This window comes from Emydura macquarii, unplaced genomic scaffold (genome assembly GCF_026122565.2).
Source record: "Emydura macquarii macquarii isolate MOO-44397 ecotype Brisbane River unplaced genomic scaffold, CSIRO-AGI_Emac_v2 contig_3517, whole genome shotgun sequence".
In the NCBI taxonomy this organism is placed as follows: domain Eukaryota; kingdom Metazoa; phylum Chordata; order Testudines; family Chelidae; genus Emydura; species Emydura macquarii.
The window spans coordinates 6,130,496-6,152,599 of NW_027133654.1; the positions used below are offsets into that span (position 1 = coordinate 6,130,496).

The 22,104-nt window shown below is 37.7% G+C and overlaps 1 protein-coding gene across 10 annotated transcripts in view; it reads left to right on the plus strand.

Annotated features, from left to right (window-relative positions):
* SIPA1L2 (signal induced proliferation associated 1 like 2) overlaps window positions 1-22,104 on the plus strand; it is a 215,484-nt gene that overhangs the window by 162,162 nt on the left and 31,218 nt on the right. For 9 of the 10 annotated variants that reach the window (XM_067535855.1, XM_067535856.1, XM_067535858.1 and 6 more), the window contains 6 exons: window positions 6,105-6,362; window positions 7,676-7,759; window positions 9,824-9,924; window positions 10,463-10,566; window positions 14,259-14,647; window positions 21,049-21,273. In XM_067535855.1, coding sequence (XP_067391956.1) covers window positions 6,105-6,362; window positions 7,676-7,759; window positions 9,824-9,924; window positions 10,463-10,566; window positions 14,259-14,647; window positions 21,049-21,273 — 1,161 coding nt within the window. The remainder of the gene's footprint in view (window positions 1-6,104; window positions 6,363-7,675; window positions 7,760-9,823; window positions 9,925-10,462; window positions 10,567-14,258; window positions 14,648-21,048; window positions 21,274-22,104) is intronic. The other variant, XM_067535863.1, reaches the window with a different exon arrangement.

A 22,104-nucleotide genomic window follows, 5' to 3' on the forward strand; every position in this document is an offset into this window, starting at 1 on the left:
GTACCACAAAGCTGACCTGTTATGAAAATAAATGTATCAGTAGGATCACAAAAAAAAGTTTGACAGACTATTTTTGACAAGGTTAGGAAAGCTAAACAGCCATTTATTGTGTTTGATTCCACTCCAGACTTCTTCTGAATGGAACAAATGTTTCAGGTGGTAAGGTATCACAAGGTTCTGAAAAATGGAGTGAACTTTGCTGAGAGTTTTATAGATATCATTGCTACCCACACCAAAACGGGGAAAGGTATTAAGGAGATTATTTCAGAGAAGCTGAAAAAAGATGGTTTAGGTATGAATTATTGCAGAGGACAAAACTATAACAATGGAGGTAATGTGACTGCAGCATGCAAAGATGTTCAAAATTGAATTCATCAGGTAAATCAATACACATCTCTCAATCTATGTACTGCCCACTCAGTGAATCTTGCAGAAACTGCTGCAATGGCGGTTCCCTAAGTTTTGCTATTTTTGTTAGTTGTTCAAAGATTGCATATTCTGTTTTCCACTTCTACTAGTCATTAGGATGTGTTGAAAAAGCATATTAGTAGTACATTAAAATGCCAAAGCATGACAAGATGGTCAGGAAGGGTAGAGGCAATCCATCCACTACAAAATCAGATTGAAAGTATTCTTGATCTGTTAGGCAAGATCAAGGCTTCACACAATCATGCCACAGAGCTTAAGTCAGAAACTGATAGCTTGGAAACAAAATTTCAGTTTTCATTTTTGTTTTGTTTGAGATATGATATACTATTTAATGTAAGAAAGATAAGGTATAAAACAAATCTTACTTAAACGACTGCGTAACTGATTGTCTGTGCCACCTTTCTTTGGAGTCTTTGAATTTTGATTGCTTAACTAAACATAAAGGACTTGAAAGCTGAAATCAATGTTCTAGAGTTTATTAAACATCTTTAACAGCAGCAATTAATAGTACAGGATATAAGAAGGCAAAAATAGTATTGGACTACGATCTGGCTAACATAAACTAGAAAACTGATTGATATAACCATTCAGATTTACAGAATCAAATAATATAACCACAATAGCAAATAGTACTCAATCACTATCTTGGGAAAGTCACTTTGTTTAGATTTTTTGACTGACTTCCTCAGAGTAGGTTCCCTTATGCTAATTGGTTATTAATTCCATTGTTGCTAATACAACTGAGGAAAAACAATCCAAGGATAGATCACAAAACAATTTGGTCAATTACTTACAATGCCAGCTTACCAAGATCTCCTTCCCTATAGATCTATAGTAGACAATCCTTTTAACAAATTTTCTAATTAATTATATTAGCCCCAAGATCTGACTAATACTCCCAACTATCAAACGTTACTTCACATTAATGGCAGACAGTATAGCTAGAGTGCAGTTCAAGAACCTTGCACATTTGGCCTCATTTTATGTCTGTATGCACCTAGAACTTGAAGGGCAAAATGAAACCATTACCTACAGTACACACGTGTTCTACGTTCTTAGTTAACAACAGTAACTTGTTCAGTTTTAAAGTTACTTTACTACAATCTTGATTTGAACCTTTTACAAAGCAAAGGCACACAGTAACTCTGTAACAGTCTTTAGATCTCATGCACAAGCATATACACTTACTAATTAGATACGCAGTTTCAGGAAGTGATCAACTGATTGATTTGAACTGTTACCCAAGAGAAAGTCTGTTATTTATCACTAGATCTTTGCTCAGCTGTTAGCTTTCAACTCAGTTATTGTTCACAGCAGGAGTTGACAGTGCAAACATGGGTGGAACAAAGGACAGACATGACTATAGTTTTTTCCCAATGCACTAACAGGCAACCCAAATTGCTGGAAAATAAAAAGAGAGAGTTTAAAGGTTCCTATCTGAAATAGCAAAACAGTGAGAGTTCTGTGGCACCTTAAAAATTAACAAATTTATTTGGGCATAAGCTTTCATGGGTAGAAACCCACTTCGTCTGATGCAACTGAAATAGGTACTTGGTCATCAGGAGGACTCCAGGTTGCTGATCATGGACCTCTTGTCTTCTCCCTTCCATGTGTCTTCACCTTTCAGGAAGCAATGTGCTGAAGGTGACAGGCCTGTTTTATCCTATTTCTGCTGGGTGGGCCAACTTAGTTCCTCTTCTTGGAATTGCTGGTGCGGACCAATCAGATGTGACCTTTTCTTCTTTCTCCAAAGATTTGAATCATCCAGCCAAAATGCATCATCCTTTGTCACCATCTAATCATGGAACAAGACATCACACTGGCAGTTCTTGCAACTGGGACTGGAATTTTCCAGTGTTTTTGTGCAGCACAGCTTTTCGTGCCAGCTTGTGTAACACAAGTTAGGCCATAGCTTTGGTACAACTATCTTGAGACATACCTTGGACTCCCATCTGTTTTGCTCTGGTCAGCATCTTCCTCCACAAATTGCTTTCTGTAGGCATCTTCGTGGTGCATTCCTTGGCCAACTTTGCAGTTGTGCTGCTCAAATTGCAGTTTCTCCATCAACACTCTACTAGCTGCTGAAAGCTCCAATTTAAAGTTAATATAATTTTTGCAAAGTTCTTCCATGTTCATTGATGCTCTTTCAACTTGTTTTAACAGTCCATTATACAATGCAAAGTCACTTCAAGAACTGTATGTAGTCAGCTCTTCAAGTCCTTCTCCATTCCAGTCTTGAAGCAGTTTCTTGGAAACTCTGCAGCTAATCAGATATTTTTGTATGATATCACTCTATGTAGTTTTGGTTCTTCCAACCTTCTCTTACCTTCCACTTCTAAGTTTAACACCCTGTTTCCTATATATTCTTCCCACATACCAAAACCAGTTAAGCATAGATTTCCTCAACTTTTCTATAATTGGTACCTCCCCTAATTTGTTTGTTCCATACATGGTCCATCCATGTAGCTCCAAGCATCCTTCTTAACATTTTCATTTCCACTGTATTCAGGATCTGCTCTTGTCCCTTCCTCAGTGCCCAGCGCTCAGGGCCATACAAAAGTGCAGCCTAATTATCATTTTGTGGATCTTACTTTTCAATGTAATAGATATTCTCCTCTCACACCTCACTCAGCTCACAGGTAAACCATGTCATTAAAGTTTACAATATTTGCCCAAAGGTGAATCACTCTATAGCCTACTTTCATTTTGTAAAATTAACTTCATTTAATTACAATATTAGATTCCATCATGTTCCCTGTTTTTCACTACTGTATCTAATCATATCATACATCTTAATGTTTGATATTATTTAATTTTTAATTCATTCACTCACTCGTTTACAGACAGGTTTGTTCTCGTAAAAAGCTGCATCAACTCGGAGTTTCCTCAAATAGACTGAAGAAATCTTGCTGTTAGACCTTAAATTTTTATTCTTGCATCTCTGTTCTATCTTTTTTTAAAACAGGCTTGATGCCTGGGCGATTCTTCATTAGTAATAACTCATAACTTTGGGGCCTTAGTTATTACACGGACCAAAAATTAATATTATAATAAAAAATTTCAGAGTCCAGATTTTAACATTCAAACAGCTGGAGGTTTACTTGGTGGTCTTCAAGTTGCTTTATCACAGTTATGGTCTTCTGGGTTCATTGTATTTAAGGAAGCTGCTGTTTTATAGGTTGACACATTAAGAATATTCACACACCTCAAAGAAGAAGGAAGTAATACTAGGTGAACATGCAAAGGATGGAAGGTCATCATATCCCAAAAAAGTTCTAGAATATGAAGTTTTCAGTTCCCTCTTAAATACAATATTAACATAGTTTGAGGATAGGATGTGTAAATAGGATAGATTCAGAGAGAGGTTTGTTTTATTGACGGGGAAGAAACTGAAGAGTCTCAACAGAGAAGACCTAAAGAGGCATGCTTGAAATTTAGCAAGCAGCTACCCTGGGGATTTAAAATCTGACAGTGCTGAGAATGAGATGGAGCACCTCACCACTTTTTGCAAGCGAATTTTTAAGGATGACTTGGAAACTAAGGTACCCATTGAACTCTTTAGATATTCACAAAAGGTCTTTAGATGCAATTTTCCCTAACACAGAAACAGCTCTGCGGAGTTTTTCCTATCTTCCTGTAACCAGAGCAGCTAATGAAAGGAGTTTCAGGAAGGTAAAATTAATCAAGAACTAGCTAAGAAGGCTCATGGGACAAGAAAGGGTTAAATGATCTGGTAGTTATTTCTTTAGAGACAAGGCAGGTAGACTGGGATGAGCTAATTAACAAGATTGCTTCAGAGAAAGCTAGGAAGGTCCCTTTGTAAAAGTACTTAGCAGTGATGGTGTGTGGGGGGTATTATTATTTGCAGTTGTGGGGGCTGGAGGAGTGCAACAGAGGTGGATTTGAGTTTTCCAACCAGGCTCAGAACACCTTGGCATAGCACTGAGAGAGGCCAAAATACAGAAATCCTGGGATGTATTTTAGCATACTCAAGTGGTTACAGACCCTTCTGCTTCAGCTGTCCTTCCAGCCTGTCCTTGTCTGAGCTTCTTCCACCACTCTACATGCCCTCTGTCTTTAGACCTTTGGTTGCTCAACCTTCAGCATTCTAATCAGGGTGCTTTCTCCTCATTGCCTCAGAACCAAAGGTGCAGAGCATTGAGTTCACAGGAGAGAGAGTCCCCCTGCTCTCAGTTCGTGCCACAGCACGTGGGATGATTACAGGGAAAGTGCTGTTCAGACCCTGCAATCCTGGGCTGGAAAATACTCAGTGCAGATAAAGTATTCATTAGCTGCTACCTGCTATACCATAATTTATTTTTTCAGCAACCTTGGATAACATCATTAGCATCTGGAAATATTTTATATACTTGCTGGAACACTGAAAATGAACATAGTGTGTGTTTTTTATTGTTAGTCTTTGATCTTGCTAATGCTTGAGCATCTCTGAGTATCTTTACGCAGTGAGCAGTCCCCTTAAATTGTATGTACAGTAGAATCTCAGAGTTATGAATACCAGAGTTAAGAACTGACCGATCAACCACACACCTTATTTGGAACGGGAAGTATGCAATCAGGCAGACACAGACATACACACACAGAGTACAGTACAGTACTGTGTTAAATGTAAACTACTAAAAAATAAAGGGAAAGTAGCATTTTTCTTCTGCAAAGTAGTTTTCAAAGCTGAATTAAGTCAGTGTTCAATTGCAAACTTTTGAAAGAACAATCATAACGTTTTGTTCAGAGTTACGAACAATCTCCATTCCTGAGATGTTCGTAACTCTGAAGTTCTACTGTATAACTCACTTGTACAAAGTTGATCAGGTGCTTTGGTATTTGCAGGATTGATATCATGAATGTTTTTGTATAAATTCTTAGAATTCCCTCAGAGAGATGTTTTGCTTTAGTCAGCAATGATGAATATACATTTTCTTTTCAAGAAAAACAAAGCCTTTAATAGGTTCAATAATTCATGGATGAGGTAGTGAACTTGAGTTATTTTGGCTGCACACTTCTGAGGTCTATACATGTAGAAGCAAATTTTCACTGCTCCTCTGTTTGTTTAATCTGTAGTATGATTAGTACATACTTTTCATAGAAATGAGTATGCCTGGCATGCACAGAGAAGTAATCAGTTATGCCAGATACCACATAAAAGTATATAAGGTTGCAGGAAAAACCGCACATTAAATATTTTTAAACTTGTATGATATTGTATAAGTTGAGAAATTGTGTGTAATCATATAATTTGACTGGTAGTAGGATGCATACACACACAGGCACAGAGTTAAAACTGTACTTCCAACCGTAACATTAGCATTTCCTGACTTCTGGGTGCTTAACTGTAACATTTGTTTTCAGATTGTAGTTTTTATTTATTATTTTGTATAATACAGAATTTAAGACATGGATTAACTTTGAGTATCTTATATTGCTTTTTACTTTGAAAGACAGACATTGTGAACACTTGTTTCCATATAGCAGTGGATATTTCAATTTAATTTTTTTCCCCAATATAGGTGGCTTGGTTTTTGAAGGATGCAAAAGACAATGCTATGCAAGGATGTTTCAGCATTTATAAGAAAAATGTACTCATACTTTTTATGGTAGAAAGGCTTTCCATATTTTTTTCCCTCCAATAAGGTTTATCAGCATTTTTATTTATCCTGCAGGGGTTGTTCAGAACTATGCCGAATCCCCATGGTGGAATATAAACTCGACAGCGAAGGCACCCCGTGTGAGTATAAAACCCCTTTCAGAAGGAATACTACTTGGCATCGGGTGCCAACTCCTGCTGGGCAGCCTCTTTCTCGTGCATCTCCAATCCTAGGAACATCTGACAGACTGCAGTGCCAGCAGCTTCTTCAGCAGGCTCAGACAGCCATTCCTCGCAGCACTTCCTTTGATCGAAAGTTGCCAGATGGTGCAAGGTAATATACTCTCCATTTAATTCCTGTCATTTTCCTAAATGCTTCGCTTGTAAACCTCTGGTTTTAGGCCTTGGTATGAAGTTATTTTTAAAGCCTTTTTCGATCATTCATACATTCCTCTATTGGATTTAAGGGGATTTAAGTGCCAAAGTGAACCCAGTGTGACCCGCAGTTCATCCTAGTTGAAACAAATCTTAAAAATAAATAAATAAATTAGAGTATGTAAATGTATTTGACCCTTTACATTATTTGGTGAGAATGAATTAAACACACTTGTTTCTGGAACAGAATTTTTTCCCCATTCATATCTTCTTTATTGTTTGGAATTGTCCTTCCTTTATGCCCTTTCCTCTTAAACCATGCAGTTTCTCTGACCTCCAAGCAAAACATAGCTCATGACTGAAATCTCCTAATTGGCATAAAAAAATCTGTAATTTGTGTCGTGAATTGGTTCTGAAAACTTCTGCTCCCCAAAAAGCCTAAGTTATTACTATATACACTTAAGGAGAAATAATTGATAATATTTTTAGGTTTTGTTTAAAACAAACACAGTTAGACTATTTGTAATAGTAATGCACATTTTAAAACTTGTACTTAGGAAAAGAGGTTCTGAGTTAATGGTTTGCCTATTTTACATCTCGTTTCAAAAATGGATTTTATCTAACCACACTTAAAGTTGGGTGACTTTAGATGACATTGCTAATCCATTCTTGTGTTTCTTGGTAAAGTTCAATGTTAAAAGGGCAGTTGTCCTGACTATCTAATTTTTCTGGATTAGTAATCAAAGCCCTCATCCTTTTTGTTATACCATAGGACATGTTAGCAATTGTTTCTGGGTGGGAAGACACTTTTTTTATTGTGGGAGTTACCCATTTTCAAAACTGAGCAAAGTCCTGCTTTGCTTACTCATGCAAGTAGTCCTATCTGTTCAAATGAGGCTACTTACATGAGTAAGGAGAGTGGGATTTGGCCATTAGTCTGTTCAAACCTAGTCTGTCCTCTGCTTTTGTGTTGCATGGTGTCTTTAATTTTTTTTTATTATTTATATTTTTACTAATGGAAATATCCTGCCAATAACAAACTGGGAAACATTATTTTCTAAAAGGCTTAGATGATGGGAATTGTAGAAAATAATTCAGATAACTGTGAAATCCCAATAGGAATATACTTAAAGTACTCAAGCTGCAATCTGTATGCCTCATTTTTAATTGTAAAAATGAATTTATTTGTAAAATAAATAATAGTCCAGTTAAAGATGTTGAAACTCCATAAATACCTCAGTGCACTGTTAATGATTCTAGTCAACATTACAGAAGTTCACCGAGCAACCAGTCCTCCTCCAGTGACCCAGGACCCAGCGGGAGTAGCCAGTGGAGACAGCAAGTGGGATATGACGGGTACTGGTGATTTTATATCTCGCTGCAGCTCCCATAGATAATTCTTTATGAAACAGAAGTTGTGTACAAGCCAAATATTAAATAATCCCATTTGCAATGGAAAAGTAATTTAAATAGGGGGCATCACAAGGCATAGTCTAATCTCAGATATCCCAGTGTAAATCAGTGGTGGTGTTCTAGATCTGCACCATTGTAACTGAATTCAGGATTTGGTCCTCAGACTAATGTGGAAAACTTCTGAACTTCTACCCACAAATTGAAATCCCTTGCAAATTAATGAGGATCAGGAAAAGTGCTTGTGATAAAGTACCTTCCCTAAGTAAACAAGATGCAGGGAGTTACAGATCTCTCATACAACCTGTACATAAACATAGTTTTGGACCCACACAAGACCATAGACCTTAGGGCTGGTCTACACTGGCGGCAGCGGTCAACGGGAAATACGCAAGCTTCATGGTGCTACGTTGATGGGAGATGCCCTCCCATCAACGCACCCTTACTTCTTTCGGGGAAGTGGACTAATTCAGTCGACCAGAGCATACTCTCTGATCACCTGAGCGTGTCTACACAGACCCACTCAAGCAGTGATGCTGCATCAATGCCTGCCACCGCAGCAATGAAGATATGCCCTTAGTTCTGGATTAGGACAGCCTACGTGCAGAAACCAAAGTGTGTCTCAGTTGTAGTCAAGTTTCTACTTCCCATTTGCTTTAGTGGGAGTAATATTCTGTGCTAGTCCTTTTGCTGGACTATAATAACTATAAATAACTTCTCCCTCTACACTTGCACCAATGGCATCTACTTCCTATCCACTTTCATGGGAGGCTGAGTAGTATCACAATGGCAGCTGGTCTCTTCCCCCTGGGCAGACTTTAGCAGCATGGGTAGTTCTTTCACATGAGTGTAATTGGGCTTGTTACTTCCCTGCACAGGAAGATTCACAATTGAGTTGTTAGTCAATAAGGAATGCCCACCAAAAAATATGGTAAATGTTTACATTCACCAATGATTCTGATACATATTTTCTATGTGAGATCTGTTCTTCATTACTGTAAATGTAGCACTTTGGTTGAATGAATCTAGTTCTTGATAACATTTTTGCTGTCAAATATTGAGATACAGAAATACCCTGGCTGCCTAATTTAAGAACACTTCAGATATGCTACTCACAATTAATTCAGTTATTTTTATGATAAAACATAGACACTGAAAACTTCTTCTTGTCTGTTATCAGCAGAATATTGCCTTGACATGTTTGATTGTGTAAAATATTCCATGTAGCAGATATGTGTAGTTTCTTAGAACCTGATCAAGGAATTTCAGATTATTAATTGAAATCTCTGATAGCGGAATAGATGTTAATAATTCAAGGAAAATTATAACAAATTTCAGTATGAGAAAAATGCATGAAAACTCATCTAGTTATATTTTTGTCGGAACAGTAATTACTACAAGCAACGATATTTGCAAAAGCACTTAACATTTGCAAGTTTAGGAGTTGTATCTGGAAATTTAGAGAATGCCTGATAGCTGTGAGAATGGAAGTGTTTCAAGTAGTGGATTTAGTACTGAAATGTGGAGAGGCATCAATTCCCATTTTGAATAACAGGCCAAATTTCAAACCTCTGTTCAGTGGATACATAATATGTTGTTCACTCATTTCATTAGTAGAATCCTGCATTTGCACATACCGTCATATATTTGTGTGCACAGAAGTGGGAACTGGTCCATGAAACAGTTGATGGTTGGACCACAAAAATCCATTGTATGGGGCTTCAAATATTTTGCCCCCAAAATGTAGTTGATTTTTTTAAAATCTAGCATTGTTGTTTGTTTGTAATAATCATAAATAGTGTTCTGCTAAGAAATTTACAGTGATATGTTTTCACTTAGTATTGGGAAACTTGCTACTCTGTTTGCTGGGTGGTGATGATTGTTTACAGTTAATGACCTATAAACATTTTTACCCTTGGCGAGTAAAATAGTAAAGAATTATGTTCCTTGTGGGATAATCAATTTTGTAGTTAAGAAAGAAACAACTTGATTGTCTGCTTATGTTACAAGGTGCCAATCCCCTTTACATCATGAACAGCAAGGTTCAGGTCCACTGGAGTGTGAAGGAGGCAGAGAACGAGAGGAAACTTTGGAAGGAACCAAATATACTGGTAAGAATGTTAATAAAAGTAAATAATTTTACTTGTATATGCTAGGAAGATTATCCCCTGATTCTGATGATAACGATAACTTCCATTTAAATAGAGCCTTTCATCCCAAAATATCCTAAAGCACTTTAAAATGAATGCAGCATCAGTGAAATGCAGCCATCTCTGAGGTGGTAAAAGGAAACTAAACACACAGTATAACAGTCAGATTTTAGAGTAGATTTTGGCCAGAGAATACTGAATTCTTACTCTTTTTTAGGAAGTTTGGGATGGGATGTTTAAAGTAGATTCAGAACAAACACCTAGATTTCTAAGGTTTCATTCAAAAGCCCCAACGGAATAGACTGCATAGAACTTTATTTGATTCCTTTGGAACAACAAAGGGCTTAGGAAAGCCTGCTAAGGTTTGAACCTGTGATTCCATAGAGTTTAGTTGTTTTAGACCTGATGCTTAAAGCACTGAGCTATGTGCATTTTATTTTGTACAGTATGTTTATCCTTTTAGAAATCAGAAATTAAAACACATAATTATTTATGGCAGAAACCAAGTGGCATGTACCATCCACCAAAGTCTTGAGTTCTTACAAAGACAGGGCTTTACCAAAAGAAGGCAATGGCAAGGACTCACCAAACAAACTCTCTCATGTAAGTCCATTCAAACTTCTCTTCTACTGTTAAAAACTTGGGTCTGAAAAGACAATTACAAGAATCTTAAATGTTTAAAATGCATTTTAGTAATTCCTGAAGTACAGTTTGGAGTTTGAGAGGTTAAAGTATTGTGTATAGCTATGCAAGGATCTCTGATTCAGGAATGGATGCAGTATTCTCACTCTGGGGCCTCAAACTAAGCACATTACAAAGGGCATGTTCAGGTTTCTGGGACACTGAAGAGATAAAATCCTTACTAATGCAAGCATCACTCTGTTGTCTGATTACAGCTTCATTTACATTGGTTTGCTCAGTTTTAGGAGCATCTCCCATTGTACACAAATTACATTCATGCATGCCATTTCTTGACATATTGTATGGGATACACATGTACTATAATTATCAGCAATCAGCTTTCTTATTATTTAGGCAAAAGTTCCACCTCTAAAGACTGTATCTAGTTAAATGTTGTTATCTTTTTGTGCCTTTTTAATTGTGGGTGTGAAATTGGCCTGTTTTTTGGTTGATTTTTAATTATTTTCAGCTGGATTAAATTGTGTGCACTGAGAAATAGAACTGGTAAATAAGGACTGCTTACCAACATTGTGCTAACCTCACTAGGATAAGAAGTTAAAAGTAATTAAACAGATTTATTTTCCTAAGTATAACAAAAAATGCTCTGGTTGCCTTAAGAAAAGACACTTAGAAGTTGAAATATTGGATCAGATCATTGGTCCACCTTGTTCAGTAGCTTGCATTTTTAGTAGTAGCCAGTGTCTTATGTTTCAAGAGAAGGAGAAAAACACTAGTAAAGTGCATGTTCCTTTCATAGCATTTCATATATTTATAATACAAAAGTCTTGCTAGATGTACCAGGAAACTGTATGATACTACTTGTAAAATAATTTCAATAAGTTTATGGGGCCATATTCTCCAATGGAGTAAATTGGCTTACTGATTTATACCAGCTGTGAATCTGGCCCATGATATTTGAAAAAAGACCTTCCTTGTGCAATTGTCTACAGTACTATATGATCTTACACATATTGGGGAAATTGCTTTGTGATACTTTCAGGAAAGGAGAACTTGTCCAGAAGTTCGAGGATTGAGTTATTGTGTAGAATGAATAACATTAAACCCAGTACCAATACTTGAGATACTGTTCTGTTCTCTGAACTTCATCCATTTATTATGACGTGGTTAAATATATTTGAATGCAGCACAGGATTACTCTATCCTTGAATTACTCAATCAATCAATTACTCAAAGGCCATACTGGATCAGACCAATGGTCCATCTAGCTCAGTATTTTGTCACTGACCGTAGCCGATGTCAGGTGCTTTAGAGGGAATGAACAGAACACACAATCATCAAGTGATCCATCCACCGTCATCCACTCCCAGCTTCTGGTGCACACAGGCTAGGGGTTGTATCCCTGCCCATCCTGGTGAATAGCCATTGATGGACCTATCCTCCAAGAATTTATCGAATTCTTTTTTGCACCCTGTTATAGCTTTGGCCTTCACAGTATCCCCTGGCAACAAGTTCCACATGATGACTGTGTGTTGTGTGAAGAAGTACTTCCTGTTGTTTTTATTAAACCTGCTACCGATTAATTTCATTGGGTGACCCCCTAGTTCTTGTGTTATGTAAAGGAGTAAATAACATTTCCTTATTCACTTTCTCCACACCATTCATGATTTTATAAACCTCTATCATATCCTCTCTTAGTCGTCTGTTTTCCAAGCTGAAAAGACCCAGTCTTTTTAATCTCTCCTCCTCTGGAATCTGTTCTATACCCCAATCATGCCCAGTTCCTTGGATTGTCCTTTTCTGGAGATGAGCTCTAAATGAGCAACTTTGCAGTCTTCAGGAAAAGATATTGCAGTTTAGGATATATTGTATATTCACCTCAGTATCTTTGGTCTTCAGAAATCTTGGATGAATATCTTCTTGTCCCAGTGATTAATGTACTTGAGTTTTAATTGTGTCATGACCTCATGTTTAGAGATCAGTTGCTGTTAAGGCCACATTGAGATTCCCTGTGACGAGTGGCCTTGGCACATGGAAATACACATGACTCCGAGCTGTAGTTGAGTTGCTCTTGGTGCAGCTCGAGAGGACTGCATGCAAAGGTGCTGTTCACCAGTTCACCCAATCCTCTGTTCCAGTGCCAGGCAGGTACCTTAGTAGCCTGAAGGAAGCTTTTGCTGGGACTGGTACTTCTTGTACCTCTCCTTCATATGTTTTCTTTACTTCCTGGCAGCTTCCTTCCTTCCTAATTGTTTCCTTCCTCTTTGATGCCGTGTTACATTTGTAGTTCAAAGTAAGCCCCTCTGTGCTAAACAACTCTCTACCCAATCCTAAGGGCATCCCATCCCTAGAAGCCTGTTCATTTGCATTTCCAGCATTTAGTTTCCCTTATAGTTAAGTTGAAAATCATCTCCAAAATGTTCATAATGAACCTAAACCCCCTCTTTTTGTAACAACTTTTCAAACAGACACTGAGGCTTATTAATTCTCAATGTGTCATTAGATAAGTCAGCCTTTTCAGAAGGGCTAATTCTAACAGCTTGGTGTATGGGAAATGATTATCTTTATCTACATCTGCTGGAAGGGGAATCTAATTAAAAATAGTAGTCTACCTCCCACTTTCCTTCTTACCTGGGCTTCATCTGTCCTGGTCCTGGCTGCCTTGCCTCACAAGTAAATTAATTTAGCTTTTTGTAATATCTCCTCAAATTTTCTATTGACACAAGTGTCTGTGGCACACAATTCTTCCAGTAGAACAGTCATACTGAGCTTGCACCCCAGAGGTTCAAGTTACTTGCATCTGGCACATACATCTCACTTGGCTTCATTTCAAGTAGTCATACATGCTTTACCTGATCCAATAAACTGGATGTTTCATGTACTCTGAAAGAGGGTAACAGTAATTCAATCTCCATTGTTCTCCAGAACTACAATAGAACTTAATTCAATGGTTAGTTACAAACATTTCTCCACTCAGGCTTTAAAAAATGTTTATTTTAACTATCCACAAATGTAACTTTATGGTCACAAAGAAGTCATAATCAAAGAATTTAAATATGAACATGGGATTTGCCATATGAGATCAAACCAATGGTTAAGGATAAGATTTGGTCACAGATTCTGAGACTTTCCGGGACTTCTGGGGCAGGGCTGGAGCAGGCCCACTGCTGGAGCAGGCCCACTCGAGCTGGCCTAGGAGCGCCTGCTGCCAAACAGCTAAAGGGCTGGGCCAGCCCACTGCAAGTTCCAGCAGCTCTGTTTTCCCCCCTCCTCCAGCATATTTTAGTAACAGTCAGGGGCAGGTCGTGGCTTCTGTGAATTTTTGTTTATTGCCCATAGCCTGTCCCTGACTTTTACTAAAAATACCAGTGACTGAATCTTAACCTTACCAATGGTATAATGTTTGTTGTACCTACTGGCAGTGGCTTCAGCCTTATATTTGGGAGGAAGGAAAAATCCCATCATACATCTAGCCAATTGCGCAATTAACTTCATAGAAGCTGGTGGCACATTTAGCTTCTTTTGTATTTGGTGTTCATATTAAATTAAGTTGTGACAAATATTAAATGCAGGCTAAATGACCTTTGAATAATGAAAATTAAGAAACTTAAATGGAAGTAAATATTTATAAACTTTCTGGGTTTTTTTTTTTTAAGACTGGAGACAAAAGCTGTTCCAGTCATTCCAGTAGCAATACCCTGTCCAGTAATACGTCAAGCAATAGTGATGAAAAGCACTTTGGCTCCGGAGACCTCATGGACCCTGAATTGCTTGGATTAACATACATTAAAGGGGCTTCTACTGACAGTGGAATTGATACAGCTCCTTGTATGCCTGCGCCTCTTATGGCCCCTTTACACATTGCTGGCAGCAGGTCCGGGGTGCATAGTCGGGCTGAGCAGTGGACTGATTCTTCTGAAACTTCTCGGCAAGATGAAGAACAAGCTAAAATGTATGCTGCTCATAGCTATGCTTCTGCCATTTCTAGCAGTCATACAGCTGAAGGTAGCATGGGAGACCTCAGTGAAATATCCTCTCATTCTAGGTATGTGTTTTTTCTGTACTAATTATATGATTGAATTAGTGACTGAGAGTATTTGAATTTATTATATTTTAATACATATGTGAGGAAGCCAACAAAAGGTTACCCTCGCCTTTCATGAGTCTGTTACAGACAGTGGGTGTGGTGTGGGTGTGAACAACTATTTAAAAATCTAATCCAAATGTGTTTACTAATTTTTAAAAACAATTTGTGTAAGAGCATTTAGTATAATTGGGGGAACATGTAATCTATTCAGCATAAATAATTCCTTTGAAATTGATTGGTCCAACTTGAAAGGCAAAATAACCAACATACACATGGTTCTTTTATCCCCAAAGAACCCCAATGTACTTTTACCTTCTGGGGTGAAAATGCAGTATCTTTTTAAGGGCACTCCTCTACATTAGACAAGATAGTGAATAACATCCATATCCCTTTGAACTGGGTAGGGGATAGCAAAATGCTGGGTCACTGGTTCAGTCAAGGCCAGTTCAGACAATGGTGTTAAACTTGCATTGTAGAGCCCTTCTGAGTATTTTCGGGAGGAAGGGCCCTCCAATAGGGCCAGAATGAAATGCTATTGTGATATTTAGTTGTCATGCTACAGTGAGACATGATGTGAAGTACAATCTGCTTCACATTCACTGAGAATTTTGTGGGGATAACCAGGCACCCTGGACAATCATAGTGTCTTTCCATTTATTGCAGCCCTAAATGGGGGCATGTTATAAATCTCCTCCTTCTACTATTTAACAGGATATTTTCATCCATGATTTTCAAAGGGCTTGTCTGCATGGGAAAATTTGACGGTTATCAGATAATTATACTGATGTGGGTAAACCACTATAGTTATACTGGGATAAGTCCTTGTGTGGATGCTGTTACCTTGGAATCAGTGAAAAGTTCCAGAGGGGTTGGAATAGATTACAAAAAAACCCACTTATCTTAAACCATTTCCAAAGTAACATAAATTAAACTGGAAAAAAGCACACTTATAACCAGAGTAAGAGTGTTCATACTAGGAATTGTACCGGTATAACGAGTAGTTTAAATTTACATCTTACCTTACATTGGTACAACTTTCCCAGGTAGACAGGTCCTAATTCTCTTCACAGTCACACAGCTCAGTTCTGGATACATTACAGATACCTCAAAATCCTTCAATGTGTTGCCCCAAGTGAGCCTCTCATTTGCTGTGAGCCTTAGATTTGTTTGAGCCAAATCTTCCCTGAGGTCAGTACTGACTTGGATGAATGAATGCCAGCTGTGTCTGTAGAGGTCTTCCCATAAATGCACTGAGATGATCTGACCCTGCGTAGCTTGTGTGGCCTGTTAGGAGCACAGCACAAGGTGACATAGCTGCAAGGCCCTGAGTTTTCTAGGATTGTGGGATTAATTGGATAATACATTTATTTATGTATTAAAAGTATAACATTTCTAATTTCTTAATCAAGAGAATAACAAAATTGGATAGCATTGTTGGAGTATTGGGAGAATAAATACCTGTCTCATAGGGGTGTTGGAAAAATTCATTAATGTTAATGGAGTGGTCAGATACTACAATGAGCACCATAGAAAAGCCTACTAGTAAATAAGTATACGTTTATTTATTCCTTGAGAATCCCTTTGTGTTGTGACACTTCAGTTCAGCAGCATAGCTGTGAAGATGGAATAATAAATTAATAAATGAGCTGATCAATATTCTTTCCTATTGGCAATCAAGTGATCATTAAAATATTGGAATGGGTACAAAATAAGTTTGTCAATTAGTAAAATATCAGCACAGTGTGTTTATATTATTAATGTTAATTTTGCATTAATATCGCTGCCTCCATTATTCCAATTAATTTAAATAACTAATAGCCTCAAAAGGAAACCAGTCAAGTTAGTTTGGCACCTCTTTCTCTGATTAACATACATTTTCAAAAAGCACTTGGCTGCACATGCTCTTTTAGTACAATGCAACTGATGACATAAGGATTTAATACTATAGCAATCAGATGTAATTCCTCTGGAAATATCTGTTTCTTTATTTTTGTGTTTAGAGGAGCTGTACTGCATACCTTGCCATTTAATTTAAATTAATGTGTTAGATGCCTGGCAAAATGTGTGTATGTTGGATTGAATTTCATGGATTTTGCTGTCTGTCCTTTGACTATAAATGGAATGTGTGTGAAGTACATGTGTTGTAAAGCGAATTATGTTGTGTGAGTGGACTCGTACAGCTGATCACTTTTATATTATAATTCCCATTTTCTGGTGTCTTTGAAGGTGCTGCTTTTGAATGTATGTTGAAGGCTTTTGCTTGGTAAGATGGAGTCATTAAAAGGAAAATTGTTTGCACCTTTTTGTTCTGATTTTTCCATTTTCAGTGCAAACCAGTATAGGAAAAAAAAATTACATTGCACATCCTTCCTCTGTGTGCTATGTATACAATAAATTAGTCTCCTATGCCTGCATCTACTTTTATAAGCATTTTACTAAGCTGTAGAAAATACAGTAGTGTACAGACTGATGGGAAGAAAACTGAATAAATACTTCCAAATATTGAATACTACATACATTCTTAATAGAATAAGAACTCTGGAGAGATAGTGGGCTGAAATAGATTTCTAAAGAATAAAATAGAATAGAAATACTTATATTTTGCATAGCACTTTAAACATGTAAAATGCCATACAGACATTAAATAATCTTCAATCCACCTCTGTGAGGTAGACAGGAACATCTATTCTTGTTTTGCAGATGGAAAAACTGATATGCAAAGAGTTCACTGACTTATCTAAGTCAGTGGTAGAGCCAGAGTTAAAACTCAGGAGATCCTGACTATCCCTTCAGGGTTGTCCAATCTCATTTTGGTAATATTTTTTTTTAAAATATCTGTTCCTAATTTGAGTGCCAAATGATGTTGTTGTTAAAAAAAAAAAAAAAAAAAAAAAATGTTTCATATGGGCTAGCTGTTTTAGGTATAACTTATATAAAAATCCTCTTCAAATGAGTTGTCACAAAACATACTTCATAGGTATTTAAGCACTTTTAAGAATCTGATGTACTGCAGCCAACCAAACTTTAAAAAATCAAGTCTTATTTCACAGCTGTGATGTTGCTTCTGTGAAATATGGTGTTTTCATGATTTTAATATGTAAATGAATTGTGTTCTGACTGGCAAGCCACCTCTGATACCAAATCCCTATCAGTATATTCCATAACTGTTCAGACTTTGACTATGCATTTGTTTAGTGCCTTACACGGTGGAGCTCTGACCTGATTGAGACCTTTTAGTTATTACCACAGTATAAATGTTTAATAATAAAGATTTTCTGTTATTATAAATATCTAATAAATTAAAATTTAAACAAGAAACAAACCTGCAGGCTGGTGGAAAGCTATTTCCTATATAAGTTCAGTATTTCCTTGTTAAAATTGTATGCTATTTATTAAATAGATGAAATATATCACAGGAATGTTGTTGTCTTGACATATTGGGCCTGATTCTATCATCCTTTATTCATATTGAGTAGTCCCATTGAAGAAAGTATTGATCTGTCTGAGTAAGGGTTGCAGAATTAAGCCTGTTGTGTGTAATGACATCACAAACTATCAGATTCCTTTGAAATATGTCCACCTTTATATTTCACAGCTGCATAATTGTTTGTCTTGGTCTCTCCTTTTTTATTCTAATTACACCGTTGGATTACCAAATACAATCAGGTTCCTGTAGCTGAAACAGTTTCATTTGACCTCAGATAATTTTGCACTCGTACCTTCCTAGCTAGTCGATAGTCTTGAACTCAAAAGCTAGTGACTAAGATGCCACGATGAGACAAGGTCATACTGAACCTGTGGCCTGAGATGGAGAAGCCTCTTTATACTTTAATTCTGATACTGTAACATATCTATGGCAAAAAGTTCCCTCTCTTGCCTCTCTCTCCCATTGCAAGATCCACCGTGCTAATGTCCAGCCCTAGCTTACTCCTAGCTACCGTTTCCTCAACTTCTGCTTTCTCAGTGAGGAGCATCTCTAGCAGAAATCCAGTGACCAATCCAACTTCCTCCACCACAGATTCATTCTCTCTTCTTTCAGTTCTACCATCTTTCTAGCCAAACAACTCTACTTCTCCATTTTAATTGTACCTCAGACCTGCACTCCCAACTGCCTTTTCACCACCTTTAACTCGTTCCTCAAACCCTCACCTCCTCCCTCCACTTCTCTCTGCACAAGATTTCACTGATTTCTTTCAAGAGAAAATTGACAAAATATGACATGACTTTTCCCCTCCTTTGGCTTGTCTTCCCTTCCCTCTTTTCTTCCTCTCTTCCTCCCCCCCAAAAATCTTTCTCCTCCTCCTCTCCTGGTCACAGAGGCAGAAATCTCTTATCTACTCTCTTCTACTGTCCCTTTGCTCCAGTGACACCATCCTATCTTCTGATGTCCTTGGGGAGGCCCACTCTAATTCTCCCTCTTACTCTTCTTCTTAACCTGCCAGTCTTCTCTGGTTGTTTCCCCTCACAATACAAACATGCTTTAGTTTTTCCAATCTTAAAAATACATACCCTTGACCCCACTTGCCTCTCCACCTGCCACCCCTTTTCCCATCTCCATTTCATATGTAAGCTCATGGAACATGCTGTTTACAATCACCGTTTGGAGTTTCTCTCCTCCAATTCCATCCTAGACTCTCCAATCTGGCTTCTATCGCTTGCACTCAACCAAAACCATTGTCACCAAATCCTTTAATGAATTCTTATTAGCCAAATCTCAGAACCGGTACTCCATCCTCATCCTGCTCGACCTGTCAGCCACCTTTAACACAGTCAGCTGCGCTCTTCTTCTTGAAATCTTGTCCTCCCTTGACTTTCATTACTGTCCTGTCCTGGCTCTCCTGTTACCTCTCTGATTGCTCTTTCAGCATATCTTTTGGAGGCTCTTCCTCATTCCCCTTCCAGCTTTCTTGGGAAGTTTTGGAGATAAATCTGCCCCATGTTGTTTCCAGCTCCAGGAGGAGGATCCAGAATCTGATGAGACTGAGGAGCTCCAGCTCTAGACACTACTTTTTCAGCTAGAGGCCCCAATTCTCTCTCCTCACCCCAGCAGTTTTCTAACCTCACCAAATGCACTACTGGAGTAGGGGGCAGCAGGTGGCAGATTCCTTCCAGCTTCCTACTGATCACCTTTAAAGTTACCAACCCACACTTTCTCACAAGCCCAGTCCTGCCTGCGGATCACCTGGCTACAGCTAGGAAGTGGGGCACCTAAGAGAATCAGAGAAAATGTGAGGGGGGAACCATAATTGTTGTTCTACTGTCCACTGAGGGTGAAAGTGAGCTACAATAGAATGTCTCCAACACTCAGCTTCACACTTGATATTCCAGTTTTGATTTTTAAATAATTGAGTGTGTGTGTGTGTGTGTGTGTGTGTGTGTGTGTGTGTGTGTGTGTACACAAAAACAAGATCATTGTCTTTTTTTGGATGTATTCTCTTCCCCTCCTCTCCCACAGTAGGTATTTTAGAAAACTCAGGTCAATGAAAGTATATCTATGCAATTTTACCATTTACTTTTCACTTGGCATGAACAATGAAACAAGTCATCACTGTCACTTTCTGATTCTCATGAATGAGCACAGTGCTATTGTGATTGGATTAACAATGAGCTTTGTATGGTAGTTAGGCACAGGACTGAGAGTCAAAGCTATGGCTTCTGTTCCCAGCTCTGCAACTCTCACAGTCAATGGCCTTTAAGTCATTTTATTTACTGGTGACTTTGTTCTTTCATCTGTAAAATAAGGCCTTCTTCAAGGAGATGATGTTTGCTTTAATTGACTGTAAAGTAGTTTGAGAGAGTCTGATATTAGTACTATTAATAATGCAAAAGAATATTCAAATCCAGAAAACTGTTTTCATTGCCACATTGATTGGGGTAAAAGTTATTTCTATGCATATTACATTGTTTAAAAGAAAGCTTACATCAAGGATCTACCTTTGGCTGATGTATCTTGTCAAAAGTAATGTTGAGTGGAAATGCCTACAAGTTCTCAGAGTTGAGGCAGTCATCTGGGGCTGTGTTCATTCCTGATGTAATTCTTGGTATTGACGGAGTTATACCAGGGATGAATTTGGCTCATTGTCTTAAAATCATATTGTTTTGCCATGGCATTGCAGCATGTTCAATGATAGAAAATTGCTCGTCTTGCAAAGTCCTTCTGAGTGTGTACACGAATGAGAGAGTTGATAGTTATGATTTAGCTATATATAAAATATATTGAAGTTGCTGCCTTGATTTTTGACCTTAGAGAAAATGTAAAAGAAATGTAAACGAAAAATAATGATTGCGTAGCTGGCTATAGTCTCAAGTCCTTGATGTTTTATTGCATTGCAGATTTTCTTCTGTATTTTCCTTTTCAGTGGATCTCACCATTCAGGAAGCCCTTCAGCACATTGTTCTAAAAACAGTGGCTCTCTAGATACCTCCAAAGTCTACATAGTGTCACAGAATAGTGGTCAACAGATCTCTGGGTCGGTATCAAAATCATACCACAGACAAGGAGCAGTGAGCAAATATGTCATTGGTTGGAAAAAGTCAGAAGGCAGCCCTACACCTGAAGAATCTGAAGTTTCTCAATGCCAAGAGTAAGATTTTTGTTTATTATTACTTTAGGAAGGAAAGAAATATAAACTGAGTGGGGAAAGTTTTTAACTTGTTCTTTATTTGAAAAGTATAAAATGCCTCTCCCTGTCTTCAGTTTTATTTGAAATGTTCTTTTTTTAGTTCTTTTATGCACCAAAGATCTCTCCACAGGTAAAAGAACATAATTTGTTGGAGGGTCCTCTTGACTCCTCCTTACTTTCCTTTCCTTTCTTTCCTGTTGAACCTTCTCCTTTTTGCCAGTGAAGCAAAATGGAAGAAAGGACTGGCGTTGATCTGGCCAAAAATTACAGTTTATTGTAAAGACATGACATTTGATCTTGAATCTCTAGAAGAAAATTATTAGGGAGTGATCTCATTCAGGTCTGGAGAATCTAAGTACCTTCTCAAATGATTCTCCAAAATTTTAATTTTCATTGAAGGAGTTCAAAAAAAGGTTGCTCCTGGATATGGCCTCTGGGTTTGGACCCTAGGGCCCCAGCTCTATAAGGCTTAATTGAAGATTTTTCTATACTGGTTTTGGTTTGAGATGAAAAAAGGAAGAGTATTGTGGAGATAAAACAAAACCAAAAACCTTTTGAGTCTTGTCAATTGAAATTAGTGTAGCTTTTGATTCACCTTGTGGAGGGACACGCCCACTTTTGTGTTAAAATGTTCCCCAGCTCCTGGAATGGTGCAATCACATCAGAATTCCAATTTTCACTTTTAAAAAAGTTTCTAGTCCTTATAGTTGCAAAGCAAAGCTTAAAAGCATGAACTGACCATAACCGATGCAGTAATGTACGTCGCCACACTCTGCAGAGACCATGACAGAA